Genomic DNA, 26,639 nt, shown 5'->3' on the forward strand with positions numbered 1-26,639 from the left:
CAGCAGGGGCGCCCTCAGTGCACAGCGGGGGCGCAGTGGGCTTGGCAGAAGGAGGGAGCTTGGGTTCGAGACTGGGGTTTGGAGGGCATCTGAGGTACAGACCCCGTGCCATGGGGGGGGGGGGGGGGCGGTGGGCAGGGTGGCCTGAGGTGGGAGAGAAGCTCACACCCCACTGCCCAGAGCAGACCCGCCAGGAAGCCAGGCTCTGACAGCTCCTGGGTTATTTTGTAACGTTCTAAGCCATAGCATTTTAAAGGCAGAAAACCGGAATTGTGTAAATGTGGATGGTTAGCCGAAAGTGAGGTGCCAGGCCTGGTTGACTTATTCACCGAATAAGAGGGTATTTTTCTCCATTGAAAGAGTGGATTGCACTATATTCTTCTGTTTGCCAAAATCACTTATTGGTTATTGTGTTACCTCTTTGGGTATTACCCACAGAAATTCTTCCTTTACAAAAGTCTATAGTGATGTTCCCGGAGAGTATATTATCTTGTGACTAATGTTTTGTTTTGTTCTGTTTTCTCTTTTCGTAAACTTTCACTGCAGCATTATGTTGATTTGTGTTCTGTGTCTGTTTTGGCTCAGTTTCCTTACCTCTCCATTTGAATTTTTTCCTTGTTTTCTTCACCTCATCTTCCAGATTTCATTAGACCAAGCCAACATTTGTTTTGCCAAGTGCATATCTGGATCCGCATTGTAACAGCCTCGTTGTAAACGTATAAATCCGTATCTGTCTGCTGTGAGACATGCATCGTTAGGACAGCTAGCCGTGTGTCACATGCATCTCTGCTGTCCTTAATATGAAGCAAGGTTCATATTACACCCCTCTTCTAGTTTCCAGTAAATTAACGGTGCAAGTAATCTGCAAACACAGCGTGTTTGCTAATTACTGAAACTCGAACTCAGTAGCCCCTCCCCCAGATTCCTTACCTGTCCACCCCTGTACACCCCGACTCTAGCCGTAAATGGCATCTGATAGCTTGTGAGGCCACAGATCTCCTGTCCTCTGCACTAATCACTGGGGAAGTGGATGGCACAGAAAATGGTGAGCTTGTCCCCCTCTTCCCTGTCTGGCCAGTACTCCCGGTTCCTTTCCTTTTCTTGTTTCTTTCTTTTAACCCCATCCACACAGTAAAGCCATTTTTAGTATCCAGTTTTGTTTCCCGATTTTTTAAAGGGTTCACTCATTAGCCCTTAAGCCTTTCACTCTTCTGTTGATCAGATTCTCTGCCTTTTCCTCCTTAGCCAGTAGCCTAGCCAGCAGTTGCAAAAGTTAGAATTTTCCCGTGCCCAGTCACCTCTTTGAAAAACATTCTGATGGTACATGACTGCTGATTAGAAACAGACTTCGTCTGCTTTCCACATGTATCCCGGACAGGTCTTATTTAGTATTTCATGTCAGAATATTGTAAATTTTAAAAGATGGCTTTAAATAAATGCAAACAAAGACAAACTTGTGGTCTTTTTGTCTGGAATTACTTTTGAAAGGAGATTGAGCTTGCAGGAGAATTCTGTCTGCCCAGTGACTAACACGAGGCATTTCCCTCCCCCTCTCTTTTTCTCGACTTCCTCCATAGGCCTCTTCTCGGTTATTAGTCCGCCCCACCAGCTCCGAAACGCCGAGCGCAGCCGAGCTTGTCAGTGCGATCGAGGAACTCGTGAAAAGCAAGATGGTAAGGCTCCCCAGAGACTCAGGCTGAGGGCTGGAAGCTGCTCCAGGGTGCTACTTGTAGGTGGGCGGGCCCTCGTCCAGGTGTGGCTCTGGTCTGCAGGACAGAGTTCGGGAAGCCCGGGCCCACCCTCAGGTTCAGTAATTGGCTTGAAGGACTTACAGAACTTAGAGAAGCCGCAGATGCGGTTCATTGCTGTGAAAAGACACAGGTGAAGATCAGCCAGGGAAGGGGTGCAGGAGCAGGTCCAGGAGGGTCAGGTTCAAGCTGCCATTGTCCTCTCCCAGTGGAGTCATGTGCACAACACTGACTCTCCCCGCCTCGCACAGTGTGGGATGATATGTGCAGGGTGTCACCAGCCAGGACACCCCCCGCCCCGCCGAGCCTTGGTGTTCAGAGTTTTGATTTGGGCTCAGTCACATACACGAGGGTGAGCTCACATGGCTCACCCTTGTCCCCTGCCTCTCCAGGGATTAAGATAGGACGTGGACCAAAGCCCTCACCCAAAGTCCCACTGTTAGCATAGACTGTCTGTCTTAGCCCCCAAACCCCAGGTAAACAGAGACTTCATCAGGCAGGACATTCCACAGGCTTAGAGGGACCTCCCAGGAGCCAAGGTCAGTCCTTTCCTGCACCCACATTGTCTGCGGTACTGGCACTGTCATAGCCAATGTGGTCAACTCCAGTCTTGTCCAAAGCTGTGCACAGGGTCATTGGACTCACAGGTACCACTGGGAGTCTCTCTCTCTGTCTCTGAGATCTTTCACTTGGGTTTGCAGTGTATGAGAGAGAAGGGTTTGCATTGCTGTATAAGGGCTTTATTCTTTTTGTGACCTCTCTGTTGCCAGTTGGTCAACATGGATTCATTTAATAAAAGCCCCAAATCAAATGTTGATTTATTGAAGTTAGACAGGTTTGCATTGTTTCTAACTGATTCAAATCAGTAAATTTCTGTGTTTCTTTAGTTTTCCTGTGAAATAGAAAAACCAGTAATGGTAACAACATTTTAGACTAGTATATCCTGCTACCCTACAACATCTTTTAAAAGTCACACCTCCTAAAGTAAAAGCCCTCGGCCTCTCCCACATTCCATTCTCCATGAGTTTGGTGTGTTTCCCTCCAGACAGTTTCTTTGTATATACTCCCCACAGCAGCCCTACGAGGTAGGCATGTACTGTCATATTCTCATTTTACAGATGAGAAAACTGAGGCACACAGAATGCTTAAAAAGTTGACCAGCTGCTAAGGGGCAGAGATAGAAATCTACTATAGTTTATTTAAATAAATTCATAATAATATATATCAATTGTTTTCAATTTTCACTACTGTAAACATCCATTGTTTGTTTATATGTGTGATTAAACCTGTAGGGTCAATTTCCAGCACTGGAATTGCTAGATCAAAGGGTACAATGGATCCTTAAACAACATGTGTTTGAATTTCATGGGTCCACTTATATGCAGATTTTTTTCAATAGTGAATACTCTAGTACAACACAGTCTGCCCTGGATTGAATCCACAGAAGCAGAACCACAGATACCGAGGAACCACGTATACAGAGAGTCAGCATCCCAACCCCTGCATTGTTCAAGAGTTAACTGTACTTCTTTAAAGTTAGGAATTTATCTTCCAAAGCCAGTATTAACTAGGTACCATGTATATAACTGCAGTTTCTTCTCCCACCCACCCCTAAGCAGCTTCTAATGAGGCTGGTTGACTAGGTCAAATGGGGAATTGTATCCAAAATTCAGACTGACAGGTATTGCCCTGCCGTCGCTGGAATTCTCCCTGCTTGTGCTGTGGTCTGAGAAGGACGCAGTGGGCCTCGAGCTTAGACAAGACGTTAGGCAGCAGGGCTGCTAGGACTTGGTAAGGAAGTCAAGAACTTGACTCCACTGGTCAAAAATTCGGGATCATGTCAGTAGGAACTGAGCTAAACCACGTCCTGGCTATGTGTTTGAGAGACAAGTTGATTAATGGTCTGAAAAGATGCTTAAATGATATCTAATGAGTTTTCAAGCATTCTTAAACATCCTTAAACATTTTCAAAACAGCCGTTTATGCACATCAGTTATATGATCGTTAAAATCATTTTTGTCTAGTAATTTAAGTAGTTTTCCCAAGGAATGTTGTGAGACAACACTTTGTCAACCTGCTCGTCATCATTCTGCAAGTATCTGAATGGATTACATTGTAAGTGAGCTGAGATTCATGTGTAATTAATTCAGATGGACTTCAGATGGAGAGGAGTTCTATGGCTGGTCTCCCAGCTCTTACTGCTTTACTCCCCCTTTTAAGTTCTGAATAATTAAACTTTATCCATTGAAACTACCTTATTTCTACTCACTTATGTCTCTTCTGAAGTTAACGGGCATAAAGCTGTTGGCAGAGTGGAAAGGGCGTAGGTTTTGGAATCAGATAGGTGTGGGTTCAGACTCTCCTACTGACCGCTTCCGCCTCTCTGAGCCCACCTCTCAGCTGGAAACAGGGGATGGTAAACCGACTGCTGTTTGTTAAGCTCCCGGCCGGGTTCCCTCCACCTGGGCGCTCACTCGTGCCTCCCCTCCCCGTTGCAGAACCATACTTAGGCTTTTTATGGTGAGCGCATCTCTTCTTCATTCTACGTGGAATGTAATCTAAATTCTGCCCTCTTTTTCTGGTTCAGGGGAAACATAACTCTCCCTTGGTTTCTGGTCACTAATCCTCAAACAGGAAGCACTTTTTGTCACTAAAACCTCTAGTGCACCATTTTAATATCCTTCACCCTGTCATGCTCCCCATGACTCTGAGTTACTCCTGCATATTTCACCGTGTGCTGTGGCTCCTTGGTCTTCCTGTTCATTTTCCTGAGGGCCGTCTCTTAGGCTCTCATGACTTCGTGATCGGATTTGAATGCTGAACCATTATCCCTCCAAAGCTGTGTGTGCAGTGGACTGCGAAGGCGAGGGGAGAAGGTGTCCTGCTGTCGTGCGGTGTGTGTTCAGGGAACTGAATCTCCTCGCCCTGAACCTGCGGATTCCGTCTGAAAAGGAAAAACCGCCCTGCACACCTTTCCTTGGAATTCGCCTCTCTCTCCACCTCCACGTTCCTGATCAGTATTGGAAGGTGTGGGCAATGGCAGCTGACAGCTGCAGGGACTGAATTTGACTTTGGAGTTTTCTTCTCTTTGTTGATCTGAATATAAAGGGAGATACAAGAAAGAATGAAAATCAATGAAATAAACATGTAGCTCAAGATATTAGAAGAACAACAAAATTTTCTTTAAACAAGCAGAAGGAATGAATTCACAGAGATAAAAGCAGAAATGAATGAGTTGGAAAACAGAAAAATAGAATAAGAAATAAAACCCAAAATTTGTTCTTTCAAAACATATGGACTTCCGGTAACCTTCCAAAGAAAATAGCCCAAATTCACAAAAGAAGAAATTACAAAGGAAAGGTAAACTGAGGGAATTGAAACAATCATGACACGTTACTTTGTTCAACGCTTTGAAAGCAAATTTGAAAACCTGGATGAAATGGGCAGTTTCTTAAGAAAATCAGTTTACCAAAACTAACCTCAGAAGAGCTAGGTCTGCACAGGTAGTCTCTCTTCATTTAAGAAACAGGGAAAGTTGACAAGAACCTACCCACAAAAACCCACCCAACCCAGAAGGTTCCACAGATAATTCATCTGAACCTGTAAAGTCCCAGTAATTCCAGCTCTGGGGCAGCTTTGAGCCTTTTCACTCGCGCACAGTTGGTGGGAGAGCCACTGGGCGGCCAGGAGTGGATGGCACAAGCGTGACTGCAGCCTGGGGGCGCACCTGCACCCTCCCTGGCCACCCACCGGGGTCCACACCAGCATGTCCCAGAGAGGCAGCGGAAGGAGCCTGGATGCCACTGGGGCAGGTCCAGACGGGGCCTCTCCGCCCACTCCTCTGCGTGAGCGGCCATCTGGAACCTTTCTTGTCTCTCTCTTTGCTCACCGTTCAAGTGACCGTAATTAAAGCTAACGAGCTTCAGCTGTTTCCTTGCACATCTGGGCAGGAGACAGCACCGCTGCTCCCTCCCTCGTCCTCCAGCCTCCAGTCTCCTGAGTCTCCTGTCCAAGGCCTCCAGGACCCACGCACATGGACCAGGCCCTGCTGCTACCACGAAATGTGTGCTTCCACTAGAGGTCAAGAGCTATTTATTTAAAAATAAGAATGCTACTTTCCCATCAAGCCCCGTTCCTTAACTGTTTTTCATAACTAAGAGCAGGAGTTGATGTGTTTGTATAGCTCCATGGGTTTGAACAAGATTGCAGGAACAGACTTGGTGTTCTCAAAGCTGTGCTCAGTGATGGCGTCAGCTTCAGCCTGTTACTCCTAGGGGGGAAATAGGACAAGCATTAAAGGTTTTAATATGATAGGAAATATTAAGTGTTCTTGTAGTTTGTATTGGGCTTTTGTTTGAAGAGAAGTAAATCACATTTTCCCCGTTAAGTTGCTGAAATACCTTTTGGTCATCTCTGCCCAGCCAGGGTGCTTTGAAAAATTTAAAAGAACTATCAGCTATTTGCAAATGATGTGACTGACAAGGGATTAATCTCCAAAATACACAAGCAGCTCATGCAGCTCAATATCAAAAAAAAAAAAAAAAAAAAAAAAATCAGAAAATGAGCAGAAGACCTAAATAAACATTTCTCCAAAGAAAACATACAGATGGCCAACAGGCACATGGAAAGATGCTCAACATAGCTTATTATCAGAGAATGCAAATCAAAACTACAATGAGGTGTCACCTCACACTGGTCAGAATAGCCATCATCAAAGGGTGTGGAGGAAAGGGAATCCTCCTACACTGTTGGTGGGAATGTAAATTGGTACAGCCAGTATGGAGAACAGTATGGAGGGTCCTTCAAAAACTAAAAGTAGAGCTACCATATGATCCAGCAATCCCACTCCTGGGCATATACCCAGAAAAGATGAAAACTCTAATTCGAAAAGATACATGCACCACAACATTCACTGTAGCTCTATTTACAGTAGCCAAGACATGGAAGCAACCTAAATATCCATCGGCAGATGAATGGATAAAGATGTGGTACATATACACAATGGAGTATTACTCAGACATTAAAAAAAAAGGAATGAAATAATGCCATTTGCAGCAACGTGGACGCAACTAGAGCTTATCATTAGTAAGTGAAGTGAGTCAGAGAAAGACAAATATCATATGACACCACTTGTATGTGGAATCTTGAAAAATGATACAAATGAACTTATTTACAAAACAAATAGACTCAGAGACACAGAAAACAAACTTACTGTTACCAAAGGGGAAAGGTAGGGGGGAGGGATAAATTAGGAGTTTGGGATTAACAGGAACATACTTCTATATCTAAAATAGATAAACAGCAAGGAGCTACTGTATGGCACAGGAAACGATTCAATATCTTGTAATAACCTATAATGGAAAAGAATCTGAAAAAAAACATATAGCTGAATCACTTTGCTGGATACCTGAAACTAACACGACGTTGTAGATCAACTGTATTTCGTTTTTTACAAAAAGGCACTATCACCTATACCCCTGGTAGTTTTGTGAATTCAGGTTAAGAGAGAAAATTAGTAGGTACCAATTAGAAAGTAACCAGTTGCTGATCGTTATCACACTAACCCAGGGAGGAAAGTCACCAATATTCAACTCACAGATTTATTGATCACCGAAAAAGTTGTGTTCAAGGTTGGCATGGCAACCACTTACTAAGGAAGAAGAAAGTTGCGAGCGTCACAGAGATAGAGATTAGTTTTAGCTGCATGATCTCTGTGCATTGAAGTACGAGTCTGTTTAATTAAAACAGAGGTTTGCTAACGTTGCTGCATGGTCCACTGGCCAGGAACGTGGGCAGTGTGTCTGGGTACACCGGCCTGAACGAGGCGACTGCACACACTTCTGAAATGGTCATGCTTTCATGTGACAGGAATATAACTGGAAGGAAAATGGCTAGATTTGAAATGGGTACAGTCTGTGGTATTGTTTCTAATTATTTGGTAACCAGGAACAGAATATATGAACGGATATAAATTCACCGTTCTTTTCATTCTAACTCTCCTCTTTTGTGCAGCCCCTCTTACTCAGTTTCAGAATTAATGCTGGGGGTTTTGTTGCTAAATACGATGTGATTTCACACACATAGACTCCATAGTGTTGTAATCAGGCCTTCTGTATTTTCTGACGTATGAGATTTTCTGGTCCTAATTTCAGCCCCACGTGCTGTGTAGGCAGGAGGCCTGACGGGCGATCTGGTTTCTTCTAGGCGCTGGAGGATCGTCCCAGCTCACTCCTCGTGGACCAGGGAGACAGTAGCAGCCCCTCCTTCAACCCTTCAGACAACTCCCTTCTGTCCTCCTCCTCGCCCATTGATGAGATGGAAGAGAGGAAATCCAGCTCTTTAAAGAGACGGCAGTAAGAAATGTTCTCATTGTCATTGTTTGGTGGCTTCCCTCCTGGCTTTGTCACCTACGAAGCTGTGGCTGGGATTCATCTCTGAGTCACACGAGGAGGAGACCCAGGGTCTCTCGCCGAGCGATTGTACGTTTGTTTGCAAACGTACAGAACCTCAAGAGGGTGCAGTAAGCCGTAGCTGCATCTTTTATTGTTTTATTTGTATATTACACTTTATTTATAAATAAGAACGATACAAGAATATTTTTTGTCACTTCTGGTGAGAAACAGCCATACTTTCTATTATATACATAGTTGTGAAGAAAAAAGAAGATGACGTAAAATTAAATACAGTCCCCAAAACTTGAAACATACCTTAGTGGTAGAGCTTTTCAGTTTCAGTTAAAAAGTCTTGAAGAATATTACAGAAGGTTTAAAATTGCATTTGGAGAACAGGAAAAAACTTAACCAGCTGCATGAGGACAGAGACTTGGTTTTATTGAGTGCTGTATCCCAGCACCTAGAGTGGCATCGGGTGCATAGGAGGTGCCTGGCCAGTGTTAGCTGAATGAATGAATGAACAAACCAACCAACCAGCCAACGAACGTTTTTAGGTCAACTGAGGTTGTTTGCTGTAACCGATCAAGGAATTGTCTTCTATTATCTGAGTGGCCTTCAACGGTTACTGAACCTTATGAAAAGAAATACTTCTGACTGATGTGATCAGACCCAAGGCTTTAAACATCTGAGTTAAATTTCTTTTGTATGTCCAACGAAGCTTAAAATGACTTTATCATGAAAACACAAACAAGCAAAAGCCCTACTTCCTTTAACATCTTGCCTTTATAACAAAGTTATGTCTGTCCTGCTTTCGGTCCTCGTGCATGTGATCAGAATCCGGTGCTGTGAATTCATCCGGAATGCGAGGTGTCTTGTGACCTCTGCAGCACCCGTGGGTCACCCACATGAACCTGTAAGTGACTGGGGACACACAGGAATTGGAGATCCAGTTGTGCAAGTTTGAGAGGTCACTTCCTAGCCGCCCCTGCAGAATCTGACCTGACGAAAGCAAAAGGGCGGATGAATTCATTCAGAAAATTCCTTGGATTGTGGGTGGTAAACGCTGTTTTTTCTCTCTTTTTTCAGCTACGTTTTGCAAGAATTAGTGGAAACAGAACGTGACTATGTGCGGGACCTCGGCTGTGTGGTGGAGGTGTGTGTTTCAGAGATGTAATAACCTGTATCCATCCGCCCTGAGGGTTGCCACGGGGGGGTGTTGTACAGGACAATTGAAAGCTGATACCTTCTCAAAAGCTTTAAAAATATTTTTGACTAAAACAAAACACAATAACAACAACCAACAAAATATTTCTGAAAAGTAAAATTTAGCCAATTATCTCAACAATCGGTATTCACTTTTTAAAGGCTTCTTTTTTGCATGGTGCCTCTTGACATAGTCTCTTCTTTTGATAATTAAGTTTGTAAATATTATCTCCAACCTTTGAATTTCTTATATGGAAATCTGGCCTTTAATTATTTTACAAGAGTGGGTGTCACCACAGAAATGAGGACATCATTGGTTGAAAAGTCAATGTGACCAACTATGGATTCAGTTACATCCTGAATCACCTGGGTTCAGAGCTTGGTCTGTGGCTACCACCCTAGGCCATTTGCTTGTAGTTTTCACAGAACGAATATGTCACCACTTTCACTGACCAGAAGTTGATACGCACTTTGTACCCATAGCAAAACCACTGCCTTTCATACTAAATCAAGGGCTCTTTCTAGGCTTGTCCCTGCCATTAACTTTAGGGCATAATCATATTAATAAACTCAACTTATCAAAAAGCTATTTTTATAATATAAAACTTTATCACTTATTCTTTCAACTTTGCAAATATGTACAGGGCAATACTTTTTGGATGTACATTCCATTAAAAGTAATGGCTATTACAGTTAATTGCGTAACATAAAGGATTAAACATGCTTGACATGTCTGTAATCATTACTAACAGTAACTTGAAAACTTCAGAGCTTCTTGTACAGGCTGAATCACATTCAAGTTATATAGAAGTTTTAAACCACATTTTAGCAACATAGTTAATCAACTGTTATTAAAAATCAATTTGTGAAAAGTATGTTGTTAAATCCGTGTTTAACAAATTATGTAAATAATCCAAAAAGAAAAGAAAATCTGTTTATATCAGATCAGTACCGAGAACAGAGGAAATATGCTTCTGGCCAAGTATTTAATCTTTACAAGCTGACAAGATGATTTGTTTTATGAAACCATTTACATTTATTTAAACTTTCCAATTCCTCAGAAGAGTTTTGATCTTTGAATGCTAAATAGTTTAGGGAGAGAAAATCATGTCAATGAATGTAACTGTATTTCAAGGGCCAGTTAAGGACACATTTCACAAAGGGTTGGGGGGTTTTTGTTTTTTTCGGTTTTTTTTGTGGTATGCGGGCCTCCCACTGTTGTGGCCTCTCCTGTTGCGGAGCACAGGCTCCGGACGCGCAGGCTCAGCGGCCGTGGCTCATGGGCCCAGCCGCTCCGCGGCATGTGGGATCTTTCCGGACCGGGGCACGAACCCGTGTCCCCTGCATCAGCAGGCGGACTCTCAACCACTGCGCCACCAGGGAAGCCCCACAAAGGGTTTTTGTTCTTACATAAAGAATTAGTTTACAAGACAGTGCGTATGTCTCTTTTATCCTTTGTGGCTCTCAATCAGTAAACCATTACTTGATTCAAACATGTTCAATGCAATAATCTTATCTTTAAATATTTAATTTTAGGGCTACATGGCACTTATGAAAGAAGATGGCGTTCCCGATGACATGAAAGGCAAAGACAAGATTGTGTTTGGCAACATCCATCAGATTTACGACTGGCACAGAGAGTACGTAAAATACATACCATGTTCGTTGGTGGACAGTCTGTCATAACCCGCTAAACTGCATCACGCCAAGCGAACGAGAAAGGATATTTGTTGACTCATTTCATTTCCTTACCTATGTGGCCCCATGGAGGTAGCTGGTGTAAAGGAAATATTGGTGTTCCGAGGCCTTTTCTGGTTGCATTTCACAGCATGAGGAAGTCTCTTACCTTCTTTGTGCTGACCCATCCAGGTTGCCCGTGTTGGGAAGGCTGGACGCCCGGGCACCGAGCCTGACCGCCTGGGTTCACAGCACGGTCCTGACCCCGAGCCCTTTGCTTCCCCTCTCTTTGCCTCCATCCTTTCCTCTACACAACGTGGGTCACGGTGTTACCCTCCTCATGGGACTTTTGTGAAGAGTGACTGAGTTAATACGTGTAAAGCACTTAGAATAACATCTGCATAGAGTGAGACTCGATGAGCGTTTCTAATTAGAATTGCAGCCGCCTCTTTAATAAATCCAAATTACTGTTAGAGAGTCTTTTCAAGTCAGCTTTAATGGGGAAAGTAGACATGATTGCCCGTGAAAATCAAATTTGACCCCAGTACCTTGCCACACCTGTCCTAATCTACAGTGAAACCTATTTTAAAAAAGGACATTCGGTGCTGTTATCTAGTCATCTGCTCCCAAGGCTGGTTTTAAGCTGTGACAGGGAAGGGGAAACAGCACAAGGCTCCTGGGACGAGCAGACAGAGAAATGCTCCCGGCAACGTGGTGTCTGCCGTGGTGTGCGCAGAGCTAGGGGATATTGAATCCTCAAGTGCGACACGGTTCAGTGTAGCATTCGTTGGTGTACTGGTTTGCAGGTTAGCACAATACCAGATACAAATATCAGCATATGTAAGTGATAACTAAGGTGGGCATACATCTTACCAACTACTGTGGCCCAGAAGAAGTGAAGAGTAGTTGTCCCCAGCTGCTTTGTTTCTGTGGATACCTAATTCTGATCTTAATGGAAGCTAATATGTGCCACCTAGAAGTTGATTTTGATAATATTTGAGAAAACTTTATAAAGCCAGCCCAGGTAACATTCAGTATTTTGTATCTGTTATTATCCAATTTGAGCCTCCTAAAAATTACCATGGAAAGAATATGAAACTCACAGGTATGAGGACCAAGTTTTTAGAAAGAAAAATGACCAATTGCTTTGAAACGTTTATTTTTTACCCCATACTCAGATGGGATATTACTGTTTGTGTCATTTAAAAACAAAGTGAGACAAAAAGGTTGATTATCCAGAGGAAGGGAAGTTTGCCAGTCGAGGGATGTCTCACTCTGCCTTGCCTTGTAAACCTGTGTCTCTTTCTGTTTTCTGTCCTAACAGAATGTTTTCAGTGTGCATTGTATTTGTTAAGCATATACTTTACACTTCCCAATTGTTTTTGTCAAAACAGAATATTTTGAAAATATAAATCTCAATCTAAAATTAGCAGGCCAAGTTGGAAATGGTTCTAACACTTCTCCTTTCATTTCAGCTTTTTTTTAGGAGAGTTGGAGAAGTGCCTTCAAGATCCAGAAAAACTAGGATCCCTTTTTGTTAAACATGTAAGTACAATAGCATTATTTACATTCCGTTCTGTATTGTCATATTTAGTAATTGGCTTGTCAGATTAAAGGTGAACTCATGTGTAGGTTACAAAAGTACTTACATTAAGAATAAAATCAAACTGTACAATGTCGGCGAGTTGGACTCAAAATCCCCCGTTGCTCTTCTACACGTGAATGATCAGCTTTCCCAGTCACCTGGCCCCAGTTGGCTGTTCAGTTCACAAACAGTACAGGATGGTCAGAAGGGGACCAGAGCCAGACCAGAAGGAGGAACATTTGGGGATGTCCGTAGGCAAACAAGTGTCTGGTGCAGGTGGTAATGTATCGAGACGTGCAGTGGGTTTAATATAATAACCACATTTTTGTGTGTATCTAAAAGAAGCATGTCAACAGTAAAAGTTTGGGGGTTTTTCTAGGAAAAAATACTATATTTTCAAAAAATTAGTGACCAGGATTTTTGTATTTTTGCAAATCTCCTTAATGTCTGGCTTAATAGAAGACAGATGCATTTTTATATCAGTTTCTGTATTGAACCTATTGTAGTGTGTTTTTTAGTTAAAATTTATGAAGAAAATCCATCCTCACAGATATTTGGATGGAAAGGGATGAGTGTTTTAATAGCCTTTTCCGATAAGTATAGATAATTTTCTTAGATACTACATCAAAACTCAACAAGTGAGAATTTCTTAAAGGTTAGTCGCAACATGGAGTCTGAAAACCCATTGGTGAACTTCTCTCTTGCTGTTGCACTAGAAGCCGTTGAACTGTCTCACACTTAAAGGCTCTTTTACCCCTGCACCAGCTTGTGACATCCTGCATTGTAAATTCTGGCTCACTGATTCAGACAGATCTTCCAGATGTTGAAACATTTCAATAAACAGTATCAAGAAATCAGATTTGTTCATTGAGTATTGTCAATGTTCTTTAAGTATTTAAGCATTGTCTTTAAGTACTGTCAAGTTCCAGGTAGCAGATCCATGTTTTCCAAAAGTATAATTTTTTGCTTGACAGCTCAAGTTTTCATTATTAATAGACATTGCAGGTTGTTTGCCTTGAAATGAGACAGGCTTATTTTATTCATATTCAGGAAACTGCCTACCAGATACCCACGTGTAAATAATTATAGTTTGTGTCCATCATTCTTTCAAGTAAAAATGGTCCATGAAAACAAGCAGTCGGTTCAGCTCATGGCTCAGCCACACGAGGGCTTTTCCTTGACTACTGTAGCACATGGCACAAGTGTCACAAGGATCTCCATTTTGTCACAGGAACGTTAAAAAGATGTATAGTCCATGGTTGAGGGTTTTTTTTTTTTGGTATTTATTTATTTATGTATGTGTGTATGTATGTATGTATGTATGGCTGCGTTGGGTCATTGTTGCTGCGTACAGGCTTTCTCTAGTTGTGGTGAGCAGGGCTACTCTTCGTTGCAGTGCGTGGGCTTCTCATTGCGGTGGCTTCTCTTGTTGCGGAGCACAGGCTGTAGGTGCTCAGGCTTCAGTAGTTGTGGCACGTGGGCTCGGTAGCTGTGGCTTGCGGGCTCTAGAGCGCAGGCTCAGTAGTTGTGGCACACGGGCTTAGTTGCTCTGCAGCATGTGGGATCTTCCCGGAGCAGGGCTCGAACCCGTGTCCTCTACGTTGGCAGGTGGATTCTTAACCACTGCGCCACCAGAGAAGTCCCCATGGCTGAGTTTTAATACAGCGAATTTTTATCACTTCAGCAAGGACATCCTTAGGTGAAACTGGCATGTGTAGCAGTGAAAGATATTTGCTAAGATGCCAGCAGTTTCTCCCACCACTGGTTTTGCACATCACTACAAATGGTAGCGCAACAGAAAGGGCAGATGACAGCTTAGTATTGTTTGGAAAATAGTTTTGATCTAATGGGTCCCCAAAAGGCCTCAGGGACCCCAGGGGCGTGCACACCACACTTTGAGGATCAGGGCATTAAGGGATGGCTCGCTGCCTTCAGTATTTGAGACTAAAGAGGTTTTTCTAACCTCCTGAAAAGAGCCAGGCTTCCTGGGACCACTGGCAAGGTTTGAAGCGGGGGAGAATGATTCTTCGTTTAATATTAAGAACTTTCACTGCCTCTCGTATTTGCCGGGTAAAGTATGGGCTTTTAAGAAACGTTCCTTTGTGAATGAGCTGACACTTGCATGTGAACCTGTGTTCTAACCCATCTGTGTGCCTTTCATTCCTAGGAGAGAAGGTTGCACATGTACATAGTTTATTGTCAAAATAAACCAAAGTCTGAGCACATTGTCTCAGAATACATCGATACCTTTTTTGAGGTAAGACCTAAGTTACAAACAAAGTATTTCTGAATCCTTTGTTACAGTTGATTTCAAAAAATTGAAATATCATTTGTTTCCCAGGACATTAAGCAATCCTCAGGAAATTTAGCCTCAGTTATATGAGTTCTGAACCTGTGTTTCTTTCCTATAAATCAGAGAAATGAGTGTAAATTCAAGCTGTGATCGTATCCCTTAGTATTCAGAGGACTGGGGTCATGGTTAAAATAAGGGGTTTTAAAAATCAATTTCAAACTTAAGACTCATTTCAAATTCAGAATAATTCATGATCTAGACTTTTAGCCGAGAAATAAAATATTTGTTTGTATGAATAAAAGAAAGCAATTGAGAGAAGGCCATTTTAGGCAAGCATTAAAGACGCTTTTGAAAAACAGCTCAGAAATCTTTCAGCGTCCAACTCGGACATTCTGAGCGAAGGCACAGCACTTGTTGGTTGTGTGCAGCGTGGCATCTTTTCTCTTTTTTACTCTTTTCTAGAAGTAGTTACTTCTACTGCAGTGTAGTTAGTTAGCATTTCTGACAGTTACAGGGACTTTAAAAGACAAAACTTAGGATCCTTCTTTCTACTTTGGAACCACAGGACTTAAAGCAGCGCCTCGGCCACAGGCTGCAGCTCACAGACTTGCTGATCAAACCAGTGCAGAGAATCATGAAGTACCAGCTGCTGCTGAAGGTGAGGCTTTGCCGGTGCCCGTGCTGGGGGCGGGAGCCCGTTTGGCGGGAGGACAAGACTCGTGAGGGGATGGAAGGGTTTGGCAGGTGACGGGACTCTTTTCTGTAAAAAATACGAAGCAGCCTTGTCATTTCTGATTTGAAATATTTGAGGAAATCTTTTAAAATTTACTAAGACACCTTACACTATCATTTACATCAGGTTCTGAGCCAAAGGGCCGTGAAAGTGAGCTTTTTCCCCACCACAGAGCTTGAATACCAATGAGCTTTCTTGGGCTCTATCCACCTCACATATTTTCTGATCTTCTTGGGGCTCCAGGTGAAATCAAATATTTAATCCCTGCCTGTTCCTCTCTATGGGCTCAGCAGTGGCCCTTGATTGATTCAAACTCCTGAGCACCACTGAAGGCAAAGTCACACCATTTTCCACCATAAAAGTGACTGTTAGAGGTGTTGAGCTTCCTCCATGTATAAAACTTAGAACCTGGATGTAAAGAGAGATGAGCGCTTGTCTTGGAGTGAAACAGGAACCATGACCCGCTTAGATAGATCTGGTCTGACTTTGCTCTACTGTGCCTTGAAATACACAAAAGGATACCTTTTCTTTGTGTTACTGGGAGGAAAAAATGAGGATTACCCAGCGCCTGGCGTCTCACGTGGTCAAAAAGGTTACTGCTGTGCGACCATCACCCTCGTCATGCCCTTCTCTCCATTTCCCTTGCAGGACTTCCTCAAGTATTCCAAAAAAGCCAGCCTGGATACGTCGGAACTAGAGGTACTTAACACCCCCGGGCCCTGGGCTCCCCTCTCAATCCCCGCGCGTCCCCAGCCTGTCCCTGGGGGGGTGGGGGCGGCAGGTGACGGCGGGTCTACCCAGCCCCGGATGTGCCCTCTGCACACCAGCGGGCGGGAACGGGGAGGAACTGATCGAGGAGCGGCATCTGAGGGTTAGCCTTGCCCTCTGGAACTGAACGCTCACTCTGCTTTCCCCCCACCCCACCCCGCAGAGAGCCGTGGAGGTCATGTGCATCGTCCCCAAGCGCTGCAACGACATGATGAACGTCGGGCGGCTGCAAGGATTTGACGTAATGCGGCTGTTCTTCTTTAACCTCGGCCTCTGGCTGCCATCACTTTCTTTGGTCTCGGATTCTTTGTCTCCACCTGGAGAAAGCTGATCCTTTTTGCTTGGTTTTCTGGCGTCTCTCACCGTCCTTCAACCTGATTGATATTTTCTTTCACCTTCTTTTGGTGCATTTGATTTGCTTTGGGGGGGTACCTTCCTCTGCTCAAAGCCCAGCGCCTTGTGGCGGGAACAGGCAGGACTCTGCTTTGTCTCTTGGGCCCTCTGCTGCTGCAGGAGCGGAGTTTCCTTCCCTGGCATGAGGCGTAGCGGAAAGCAGGGGGCCCGTCCTTCTGTCATCTGTCAGCCTGGGAGTGGGACCCCAGGGTCACTGTGCTCATGGTTAGTCTACAGACTTTCCTCTGAGTTGACAGTCTACTCAGATTACATATTACCTATTAGTATCCTGAAGATATTCAGAACCAGAAGCCTTTCTTTCTTTTTTTTTTTTTCAATTTGACTGTTGAGTAAGAAGACGGGCAGGTTTTACTTTTCTTGCCTACTGTTTTGCTAGAGATTTGGGTTTAACGTGCTGGTGCTGTGGTTCTCCAGAAAGCACACACAGGCTCTCCTGGAGAGCTTCTGAAAACCCAGGCTCCTGTGCTTTTGTGAGCGGGTCCCGCCAGGGGTGCTGGTGCCACCGGGCCGCGGACCGCACCTTGAGAAGCATTCTTCCACTGTGAACTAGATCCTTAGATCCACTTTCAGTCTTTGACTGTAACTGAGGCCAGTGATTTACACAGAGGTTGGCAAGAATTTTATTTAGATGATTTTTCTGTTTGGAGCTAAGACCTCATTTTAGTGAAAGAAATGTTTATGCTGTATAAATTAAGACAAGAAAAATATGTTTAAAACGTAGCATTCTGTGGGAGGAAAGCTAAAAAACAAAAAACAGAACTTCCTATGTCTTAACTTCGAATGCAATGTTTTCTTCTCCTATTTCTTTGCCCCCTTCTCCGTGTTCTAGGGTAAAATTGTTGCCCAGGGCAAGCTGCTCTTGCAGGACACGTTCTTGGTCACGGACCAAGACACGGGGCTTCTGCCTCGATGCAAAGAGAGGCGGGTGTTCCTCTTTGAGCAGATCGTCATTTTCAGTGAGCCGCTCGATAAAAAAAAGGGCTTCTCTGTGCCAGGATTCCTGTTTAAGAACAGTATCAAGGTAACTTGCGTTTGCCTGTTTTCTCATGGGTTAACGCATGTACCCATCATGCTGATAAACTGTCTCCTTCTTAATTATGACATGTCCTGATCTTCAGTTTATTAAATATTTAGAGAATTTTCTAATAACGTTTCAGAACCTTTAAATTCACTCCATCTGTCTACGGTCTGTGTTCCCCAGTGGCTGATGTCTTACACATGTGGCTGCAGCGTTCATTTTTACCATAATGAGAAGACCTCATCTTGGTTAGTTTTTGTGCTCCGTCTTCTCTAGGACCATGTAAAATTATTTAAGTTCAGAGGATAGCTTACCCAGGGTCTTCTTCTCTTCTCCATTCAACAAGGACCTGCTCTGCCCTCAGAGCTGGGCAGGGGCTGTAGGGATGGACAAGGTAGGTTGGCTTGCTCTCTGATAGAAGAAAAAGACAAATAAAATGACTGCAAATGGCCCTGAGTCTTGTAAAGGGGACAAACCAAAGGTGAGACAGAGGAGGCCTGAGGTCCCAGCAGGTTAACCTTTCTAGTTAACTGTTTAAGCTGCTAGTTAAACCCCTGGTCATCCCCATGTACCTGAGTTAAAGGAGTCATAAAAAAGCAAGACAATGATTTCTGAGGCAGTAAAAATGGCAGCTCAACCAAAAAGTGGTGGTTTGAGTTCTGACCTAGGATGAACTTCACTTTGCACTTGACCAGTGGAAATAAACGTGCTTTAGTTTTTTTATTGTGGTATCCTCGTAACATAAAATTTACCATCTTAACCATTTTTAAGAGTATAGTCCAGTGGCATTAAGTACATCCATATTGTCGTGCAGCCATCACCACCATCCATCTCCAGGACCCTTTCCATCTTGTAAAAGTAAAACTCATCCTCATTAAACACTAGCTCCCCATTCCATCCCCCCAGCCCTGCAGCCACCCTTCTACTTACCGTCTCGAGGAATCTGACTACCCTAGGTGCCTCATCTAAGTGGAATCGTAACAGTGTTGTCTATGGCTGGCCCACTTCACGTAGCATAATGTCCTCCAGGCCCACCCATGTTGTAGCCTGTGACAGAGTGTCTTTCCTTTTTAAGGCTGAATAATAGTCCTTTGTATATACGGACTGCGTTTTGATGATCCATTCACCTGTTGATGGACACTCGGGTTGCTTCTACCTTTTGGCCATTGTGACTAATGCTTTAATTTTTTTTAAGGTGAGTTGCCTTTGCCTGGAGGAAAACGTGGAGAATGATCCCTGTAAATTCGCTCTGACATCAAGGACGGGTGACGTGGTGGAGACCTTCATCTTGCATTCATCCAGTCCAAGTGTTCGGCAAGCATGGATCCATGAAATCAACCAAATTTTAGAAAACCAGCGCAATTTTTTAAATGGTAATGTGTGTTGTTACTGGGCACGTGTTTTCTTTCCCTAATGTACACATTCCTATTTCTCGTCTCTCCCCTATTACACACGACTAGGAATGACAGGACTTACTGAGCACTTACTGTGGACCAGGCTCTGTTCTAAGCATTGTCCATATATATATTGTGTCATTTCATCTTCAGAACGACCCAAAGTGGCAAGTAGTGATATTATTCCCATTTTATAGATGACGAAGCTGAGGCACAAAGTGGATTCGTAATTCACTCCAAGTCCCACGAGTCGCTGGTGGCAAAGTCGAGATTCAGGGCAGCCATGTGCCCCTCACCACTGTATACTGTTCACTCTGTCCCACAGGCTCTCGCACCACATGCGCCCAGAACCCTGTCCTGGGAAAGAAATGCATGAGAAAAACGAAGGCAGCAGATGTAATTGGCCAGAGACGTTGGAGACATTCCTGCGTGCAACTTTAAAATTTGTGTTTGATCACCTTGCACGTGTGCAGCACCCTCCTCGTTATAAAAACGAGACATCTTCTTTCCTTCCCACCTCCACGACATGAGTGATTTTAGAGGAGCAATACAGTAATAATACAGTAGAACACAGGACAGTGGTAAGGTGCCAGCCACCTCAGGGAAAGGCCTTCTCCACAGGGAGAGTGACCGCACAGACCTTACGTTGCAGACAGTTCGACTCTTCATATTCCTGACCTGAAACTGCTGGCTTCTCTTGGTGGCCGCTCACTTGGACTCTGGTTTTAATTCGGTGATTGGTGAAGAGCGTCAGATTCAGTGAGAAGCTAGATACTCATTCAATGTCACGTCCTTGTCCTTTTCTCCATGTCCGTGTTCCGTGTCTACACCCCGGTCCAGTAGGATGCTGTAATCTCTCTGTCACATAAAACCACCCCCATATCTCGAGTGACATTCAGGAACACAGGCACTCAGTGAAAAGTCAAGGTCACGTGGCATTTTTGGCCAAGGGGTCATCAGCTGCCCGGGTGTTAACTCCAGGCTCCCGTCCAGACTGTAGACTGAGCATTTCTTCCATGTGCAGTTAGAACTGGATGGCTGGGGCTGGCTGGTGGGGGGACGGCTCCTGTGCATGGAGAAGATAGTTTTGCTCCCACGGCTGAGAGCGAATGCAGGTCTCTTGAAACGTGTAGCTCTTAAGTACTGCATTGAATGCCAGTCCATAGCAGGTAACTACTGAGAAATCTCTAAACTTTTACCGTCTTCTTTAAAATAAAATGAACTGCCTCCCGAATTGCAGGCACGAGTGGGCCGTGCTGTTCACATTTCCTGGGCGCTCAGTCTAGAGACTGACGATACTGTTCCCGAGGGCTGAAGGAGGTCGGGAGTAGAGTGGGCTCCAGGCCTGCTTCCCCACTTTGCTCTCCCGTTCGTCCTGTGAGCGGGGGCCACGGCCAGCACAGACCGTGTCAAATGTCGTATGGCTCCAGAATGCTCCTTCACATCTGCCTGATGCCTCCCAGGCAGGAAGGGGCTACATCTGATTGTCGCACGTCTCAAAGGTTTTAGCTCTTTAAGAATTTGTGTTAGTTTCCATATATCTTATTGGGCGTGCTTCCTGCATTTTCCTGCAGGTGATGCTGTAACTGAATCACTAAAGCCCGGAGATGGGACAGCTTCACGACCCACAAGGGTTTGTGGAGCTCCTTCCCTTCCCGGGGTGGAGGTCTCTAACACCACCTCCGCGTGGGGTAACCCCCAGCCAGGTTCTTCTTTGCCTAACTGCTTCCTGGTTTAACGAAGACCTTTGCGGCAGCTGGGCTAAGTTTTCCCAGCGTGGGAGCCAGCTGGTACCGGTGGAGTCCCAGTTGCATCTCCCCTGGCAGCCCTGGGCCTCACCGTTGACCCTGGCCATCTGCCTGGGATGCTCCAGGCCGATTCCACTCCTTTTCACTTGGCGGGGATGCTAAGGCTGTGCTGGCTGCTCCTGGGTGGTAAACTTCTCCCCGCAGCAGCGCACCTCCTCCGTCACCCTGCACTTCTGCTCCCTCCCGCCTCGCACACGCAGGGGCCAGTTTAACTCGTTCATGAACAGGAGAGTAGTTAAATTTAAGAGCTTTTCTTTTGCCTTCCCTCATGGGTGGTGTCAGCCTGCTGCCTGGAGGGTGGGTGGGTGTTTCTGGATGACGGTGACTGGAAGTTGGTGGCCACCCTGTGACTTGACCCTGGGCCATTAAGCCAGCGCTCCCTCTCCATTCATCGTGCCCCCTTTTCCCTCCGCCCCTGTGACCGTCCTTTTCTCGGTGCCCTGACTGAGTCTCTTCTGTGTCTTGCAGCCTTGACATCACCCATCGAGTATCAGAGGAACCACAGCGGGGGCGGCGGCGGGGGCGGGGGCGGCGGTGGGGCCCCCGGCGGCGGCGGCGGCGGCGGCGGCGGCGGCGGCGGCGCAGGCAGCAACCACAGCGGCGGCCCCGGCAGCTGCGGCGGCCTCCCCAGCGCGAGCAGAAGCAGGCCCTCCCGGATCCCCCAGCCTGTCAGACACCACTCCCCCGTGCTGGTCTCGTCTGCAGCCTCGAACCAGGCAGAGGCAGACAAGATGTCAGGTATGTCCGCTCCCGGCCCGCCACTGCCTCCTCCCAGCAGCAGCCCCGCCCTGGCGGCCGGCCAGCCCGCCAGGGCGCCCCCCAGCGGAGAGCCCGAAGGCCCCGAGCGAGAAGCGGAGCCGATCCCCAAGATGAAGGTGCTGGAGAGCCCCCGGAAGGCGGCTGGGAACGCCGCGGGCGCGCATCAGGATGGACCCGCCAAGGAGGCGCGGAGCGGCCCGGGCTCCCTGCCGCCGGGCAAGCCCAGGCCCGGGGCCATCTCGCCTCTGAACTCTCCTCTCTCCGCTGCGTTCCCCTCTCCGTTCGGCAAGGAGCCCTTGCCCCCCAGCAGCCCCCTGCAGAAGGGGGGCTCCTTCTGGAGCTCCGTTCCCGCCTCCCCCGCCAGCCGGCCCGGCTCCTTCACCTTCCCGGGGGACAGTGACTCCCTCCAGCGGCAGGCGCAGCGCCACGCGGCCCCCAGCAAGGACACGGACCGCATGAGCACGTGCTCCTCGGCCAGCGAGCAGTCCGTGCAGTCCACCCAGAGCAATGGGGTAAGAGCGCCCGGCCGCCTCCGCCCGCCCGCCCCGCTGCCTCTGTCCCGCGGCTCTTCTGCTAAACCTCCCGCGTGGCCGCCGCTGTCCTCGTACTAACTCTGGGCTCCCGGCCGCTGCGCTGCGGTCACCAGCTCCGTCCGCCCTGTGCCCTGGCCGCGCGGACACGCGGGGACGCCTTCTAACTTCCTGCTCCCGCCGGCGGACGGCGCGCTCTCATCTCTACTAACTCGCTCCTTGCTTTGTTTGTGTCTCCTTAATACGGGAAAGCAGATCATTAACCTTCCGAATGCAGCATCTCTAAGCCTCTCACGTTTTCCGAGCAGCAGCGTATCTGGGAACTTCCTCTCTCGCCCCTGCCTTCCTCGCACACTTTTATTAGGGGGGTCCGTGCCCCTGCTGTCTACCTCCTGCGTCAACTGAAACCTGTACACTCTAAGCTTTCTGCTCGTCGCTTGGTTGTGCCCTTTTATGCCTTAAATTAATCTTTGCAGCGTTTTTGACTCATCTGCTGAAAAAAGAAAAAAAAATCCCTCAAGAAATTTCCAACAGCAACTCAAAGCAAACTAAGCTGACACAGTGGGGGGAAGGAATCTCTCCAGTGGAAATATTTCCCCCCCCCCCCCCCCCCCAAAAAAAAGAAAGAAAAAGTTTCACTGTGGAAGAGAGAGAGACTGCTTTAGGGCCCCTGGATGTTGGGCTCCGGCCGGCGGCTGGGAGCGGAGGCGCAGGCAGGCTGGATTCCCAGCGCCCGCTCTCTGTCTGGCAGGGGGCGAAGTGCGGGCTGCGGGCGCCGCGGGGCGTCGTGGATCACTCTCCGCGTTCTTAGCAGAAGGGTTACTGGGGGGGCTTGGCCCCCATCCTCTGGCTTCCTCCCTGTCCTACCCGACTGCTTCCCACACGGCAGGTGGTCTGACCCGTAACACCTTCCTAAAGGCATGCGTGAGGGAATAGAACTGTTCTAACGCGTGTTTGTTTGATCGCTTTATAAATTTTTGAATACATTTCCCTAAAAGGGTCTGTGTCTCTCTTTATAAAAAAAGAAAGGAAGCAATCCGGCTTTTGCATGTCTCTCTCTTTCCTCTGGACTTCCGTTAATGCCTTGTTTGGGTGGACACGGCCTTATTCGTTCCTCTTACTTTTTGTTATTTATTTTGTTACCCTCGGTCTTTAATTGAGGAAGAAATTGAAAAACGGGTCTTGGTACATGTACCCTGTAGTCTTATTCTCAGAAATAAGCGGTCAGGGCGGGCCTCCTCTGCGGTGGCCGCCACCAGCGTCCCGGTCGTGGTGCCTGACCGCGTCCTGCAGGGGAGCCTGGACCCCCACCTCCAGTTAGTTCTGAAATGCTAGGTGTGCAGGTGAGCGTCAGCACGGTTTCAGCCAGAGGAAGAGACGCAGAGGCCCAGTGATGCTGTACCTGCCAGCACCTGGTTGAAGGTTCAGGGTGCAGGCGTGGCCTCACAGCCGAGGCCCCCTCCGAAATCGGCCAAGGGAGCAGCTCTTCAGCCCATCCTAACCTGGACGCTTTTCCCTAAGCGCCACCCGCCCCAGCGTGGGAGCCCGTGCTGGTGTCTGCGCCCCCCGTGAGCGTGCTCGGTTCCCGGCCCTGCCTGGCTCCCCCCGGGATGCTTACCCTGAGGCCAGCACCGTCGCATGCGGCACACGTTCTGGCAGGTTTTAGGTCGCAAAAGGTGCCTTTTATTTCTGCCTCTCACTGTTTCTTATGTGGTTGGTGACCTGGAAAGGGAAACTGCCAGGGAGTCCAGGTGCCTTACAGAAACGCCCTGGAGGCCTGGGAAGACCACGAGGGGCTTAGAATGGGCCTGAGAGTGTCCTCTAGGACTCCTAAGTTTTTCGGTCAAGAAGAGCTACCGCCCTGCCTGCTCCCCCCGATTCAGGCTGTCTTATCCCCCTGGCGGTCAGCAGCGGCCTCCTCCCTCCTTGTCTGCTTCCGTGAAGCTGTCGGCAGTCACAGCCCAGCAGCTGTGCCTAACCCACGGCCCAGGTCCTTCTTCCTCCTTTAACGCACACCTTCTAGAAAGTTCTGCTGAGAGCAGGAGTGGAGTGGATGTGGATCAGCCCAGGCAGTGACTGCGCCAGGCCCGAAACGTGGACGCACCACCTCCCTGCATCCGCCCACCCAGGCAGCAATAGAAGTACAGCCCTGCCTTTCTCTCAGAGGCCGGGTGACCCGTGCGAATCCCTAATCTCCACTGCGTAAGGGGTGGTGATCGTGCTCACTGGCATTAATTGAGATCCATTTTTAAATGCCTCATACTTAGATTGGTACATAGGAGGTTTTCAGAAAGTACTAATAGCTATTATTATCGTGGCAAAATACTCGCATTACGAGACGAAGGGTGGTACGCTATACGATAAAAAAGAGCCATGCCACAGAAGTTGGTTTTGTTTACATTTTCTAGCAAATGTGGCTTTGTAGTCTCAACACTGTTGGGTGTTGCTATATAAGTCATGCTAAAAGGATAAAATTGCGTGAAGGGGTGTGCACAGGCCAAAGCCCGACGTGGACATCCACGAGGGACGGGAACACGTACCAGGCTCCTCAGCCGCGACAGGACCGAGAACCTGGCACTCCGGTGTATTTAACTTCACCACCCACTGTGGGCCTGGAGTCCTGGCCCCTGGAATTCCCAGCACACAGGCTCCTTGACAGTGGTCAGCCGTCTACTCCGGTGCGTCTCAGTAGCCCAGAGCCGTCAGGCGTATGGCAAGGTTGCTGACAGTCGCGCCTACACCGACCCAGGACCTGCCCCAGACATCCGAGAGACCAGCGGAGGGAAGCAGCGGAGCCCTGGGAAGCCGTGAACGGCCAGACAGCATCTTTGGTGGGAGCCCCTGAGAACAAGCTAGTGGGGCGCCTGACACCACTTCCACATCCCAGCTGTTGACAGAGGGGATTGAACAAGATGCAGCTCAGGCTTCGGAGGTCTCAGCTTCCTCTTCATCCCCTGGAACAAAGGGGTCACTTGGTAAATGACAGCTTGGGACAAACACCATTTGTGTCTCTTCTACTCAGCAGCTAGCACCACTCAGCTTGTGAACCTGAGTAGATGGTCTTGAGAAATGATCTGTGTTTAACTTTTGCAGTCTTGCTCCATTGAGTGAGATACTGGACATGTATTGAGTGCCTGCCACGTGCCAGTCACTGTGATGGACACTAAAGACACAGTAGTGACCTGAAGACATCGGGTACCACTGGGACTCCAAGATAAGGGGAAGATAGGCTTTCCCACGCCAGGGGCTGTCCGTGAAACTTGAGTTCTGAGGCCAGTGCTGTCCACAGCTGCTCTGCGATGCTCTGCTGTCCCCACGACGGCCGCACCTTCAGGACAGTTGAATCGTCACGCTCACAGGAGGACCACCCACCCGGGGATACATACAGGAGGCAGAGCAACTCTCCACGAGAGCAGGACAGTAGTTGGTCTGCTTTTCAGGTGTCCCGCATTCCTCCTTTAGAAGGGAAAAAAGGTGGAAATGATTAGCGATGCCAGCAGCGTGACGGTCACAGTGACAGGACTTTGACATAGATGGAACCCAGCGTGGCATCAGCATGAGGATGAGCCATTCCTCTGATGGTGCAAGGAAGATGGGACTGAAATAATCAAGCTTCCAAAGTAAAGTGTCATCATCACTGTGTCGTTCCTAAATTGCTTTCTAGAGAAATCCTGACGGTCAGTTACTGAAAAAGAGGCACCAAGTTAGCTAAAGAGTGTGGAGGCGTCCGTCCAGTGGGCCCTGCTCTGGGCCGTCGTGCCGTGGTGCACGCTGACGAGCGACTTCGTGTCATCAGATCCCATTTCAGTTCCCCTCTGCCTTTTTGTCCATCTTTCCCTCTACAGAGTGAAAGTAGCAGCAGTAGCAACATCTCCACCATGTTGGTGACACACGATTACACGGCAGTGAAGGAGGATGAGATAAACGTCTATCAAGGAGAGGTCGTTCAGATTCTGGCCAGCAATCAACAGAACATGTTTCTGGTGTTCCGAGCCGCCACTGACCAGTGCCCCGCAGCCGAGGGCTGGATTCCGGGCTTCGTCCTGGGGCATACCAGCGCAGTCATCATGGAGAACCCCGACGGGACTCTCAAGTGAGTGCCCGGCGGGGCAGCCGTGGCGGGGCGGGGGGCAGGCGGTGCTGAGCACAGACGAGGCATAGAGGCCCTGGGAGGGTGAAGCCCATTGAGAGAAAGCAGTGCTGTGGTCTGTTGAACCAGGTCATCTCTATACACAATGTGGAACCCCGCAGTGAAGGTGGGGCGCGTTCCATCTCTCAGACCTGTTCTGATGGGTTCTTTTAATAACCTGCATTTGC

General features: G+C 47.2%; 1 protein-coding gene across 6 annotated transcripts in view; it reads left to right on the forward strand.

The window, feature by feature from the left end:
- The window catches only part of TRIO (trio Rho guanine nucleotide exchange factor), a 374,102-nt gene that overhangs the window by 335,498 nt on the left and 11,965 nt on the right, over positions 1-26,639 (forward strand). For 5 of the 6 annotated variants that reach the window (XM_029218706.1, XM_029218708.1, XM_029218707.1 and 2 more), the window contains 13 exons: positions 1,578-1,673; positions 7,953-8,101; positions 9,227-9,293; positions 10,880-10,983; positions 12,496-12,565; positions 14,773-14,862; positions 15,464-15,556; positions 16,280-16,330; positions 16,563-16,640; positions 17,643-17,834; positions 19,027-19,204; positions 21,502-22,304; positions 26,168-26,415. In XM_029218706.1, the coding sequence (XP_029074539.1) occupies positions 1,578-1,673; positions 7,953-8,101; positions 9,227-9,293; positions 10,880-10,983; positions 12,496-12,565; positions 14,773-14,862; positions 15,464-15,556; positions 16,280-16,330; positions 16,563-16,640; positions 17,643-17,834; positions 19,027-19,204; positions 21,502-22,304; positions 26,168-26,415 (2,219 nt within the window). Of the gene's footprint in view, positions 1-1,577; positions 1,674-7,952; positions 8,102-9,226; positions 9,294-10,879; positions 10,984-12,495; positions 12,566-14,772; positions 14,863-15,463; positions 15,557-16,279; positions 16,331-16,562; positions 16,641-17,642; positions 17,835-19,026; positions 19,205-21,501; positions 22,305-22,798; positions 26,416-26,639 lie in introns of those variants that run through there. The other variant, XM_029218711.1, reaches the window with a different exon arrangement.

The sequence above is a fragment of the Monodon monoceros genome, unplaced genomic scaffold, assembly GCF_005190385.1.
Source record: "Monodon monoceros isolate NGI ecotype Baffin Bay Population unplaced genomic scaffold, NGI_Narwhal_1 Super_Scaffold_12, whole genome shotgun sequence".
NCBI classification, from domain to species: Eukaryota; Metazoa; Chordata; class Mammalia; order Artiodactyla; family Monodontidae; genus Monodon; species Monodon monoceros.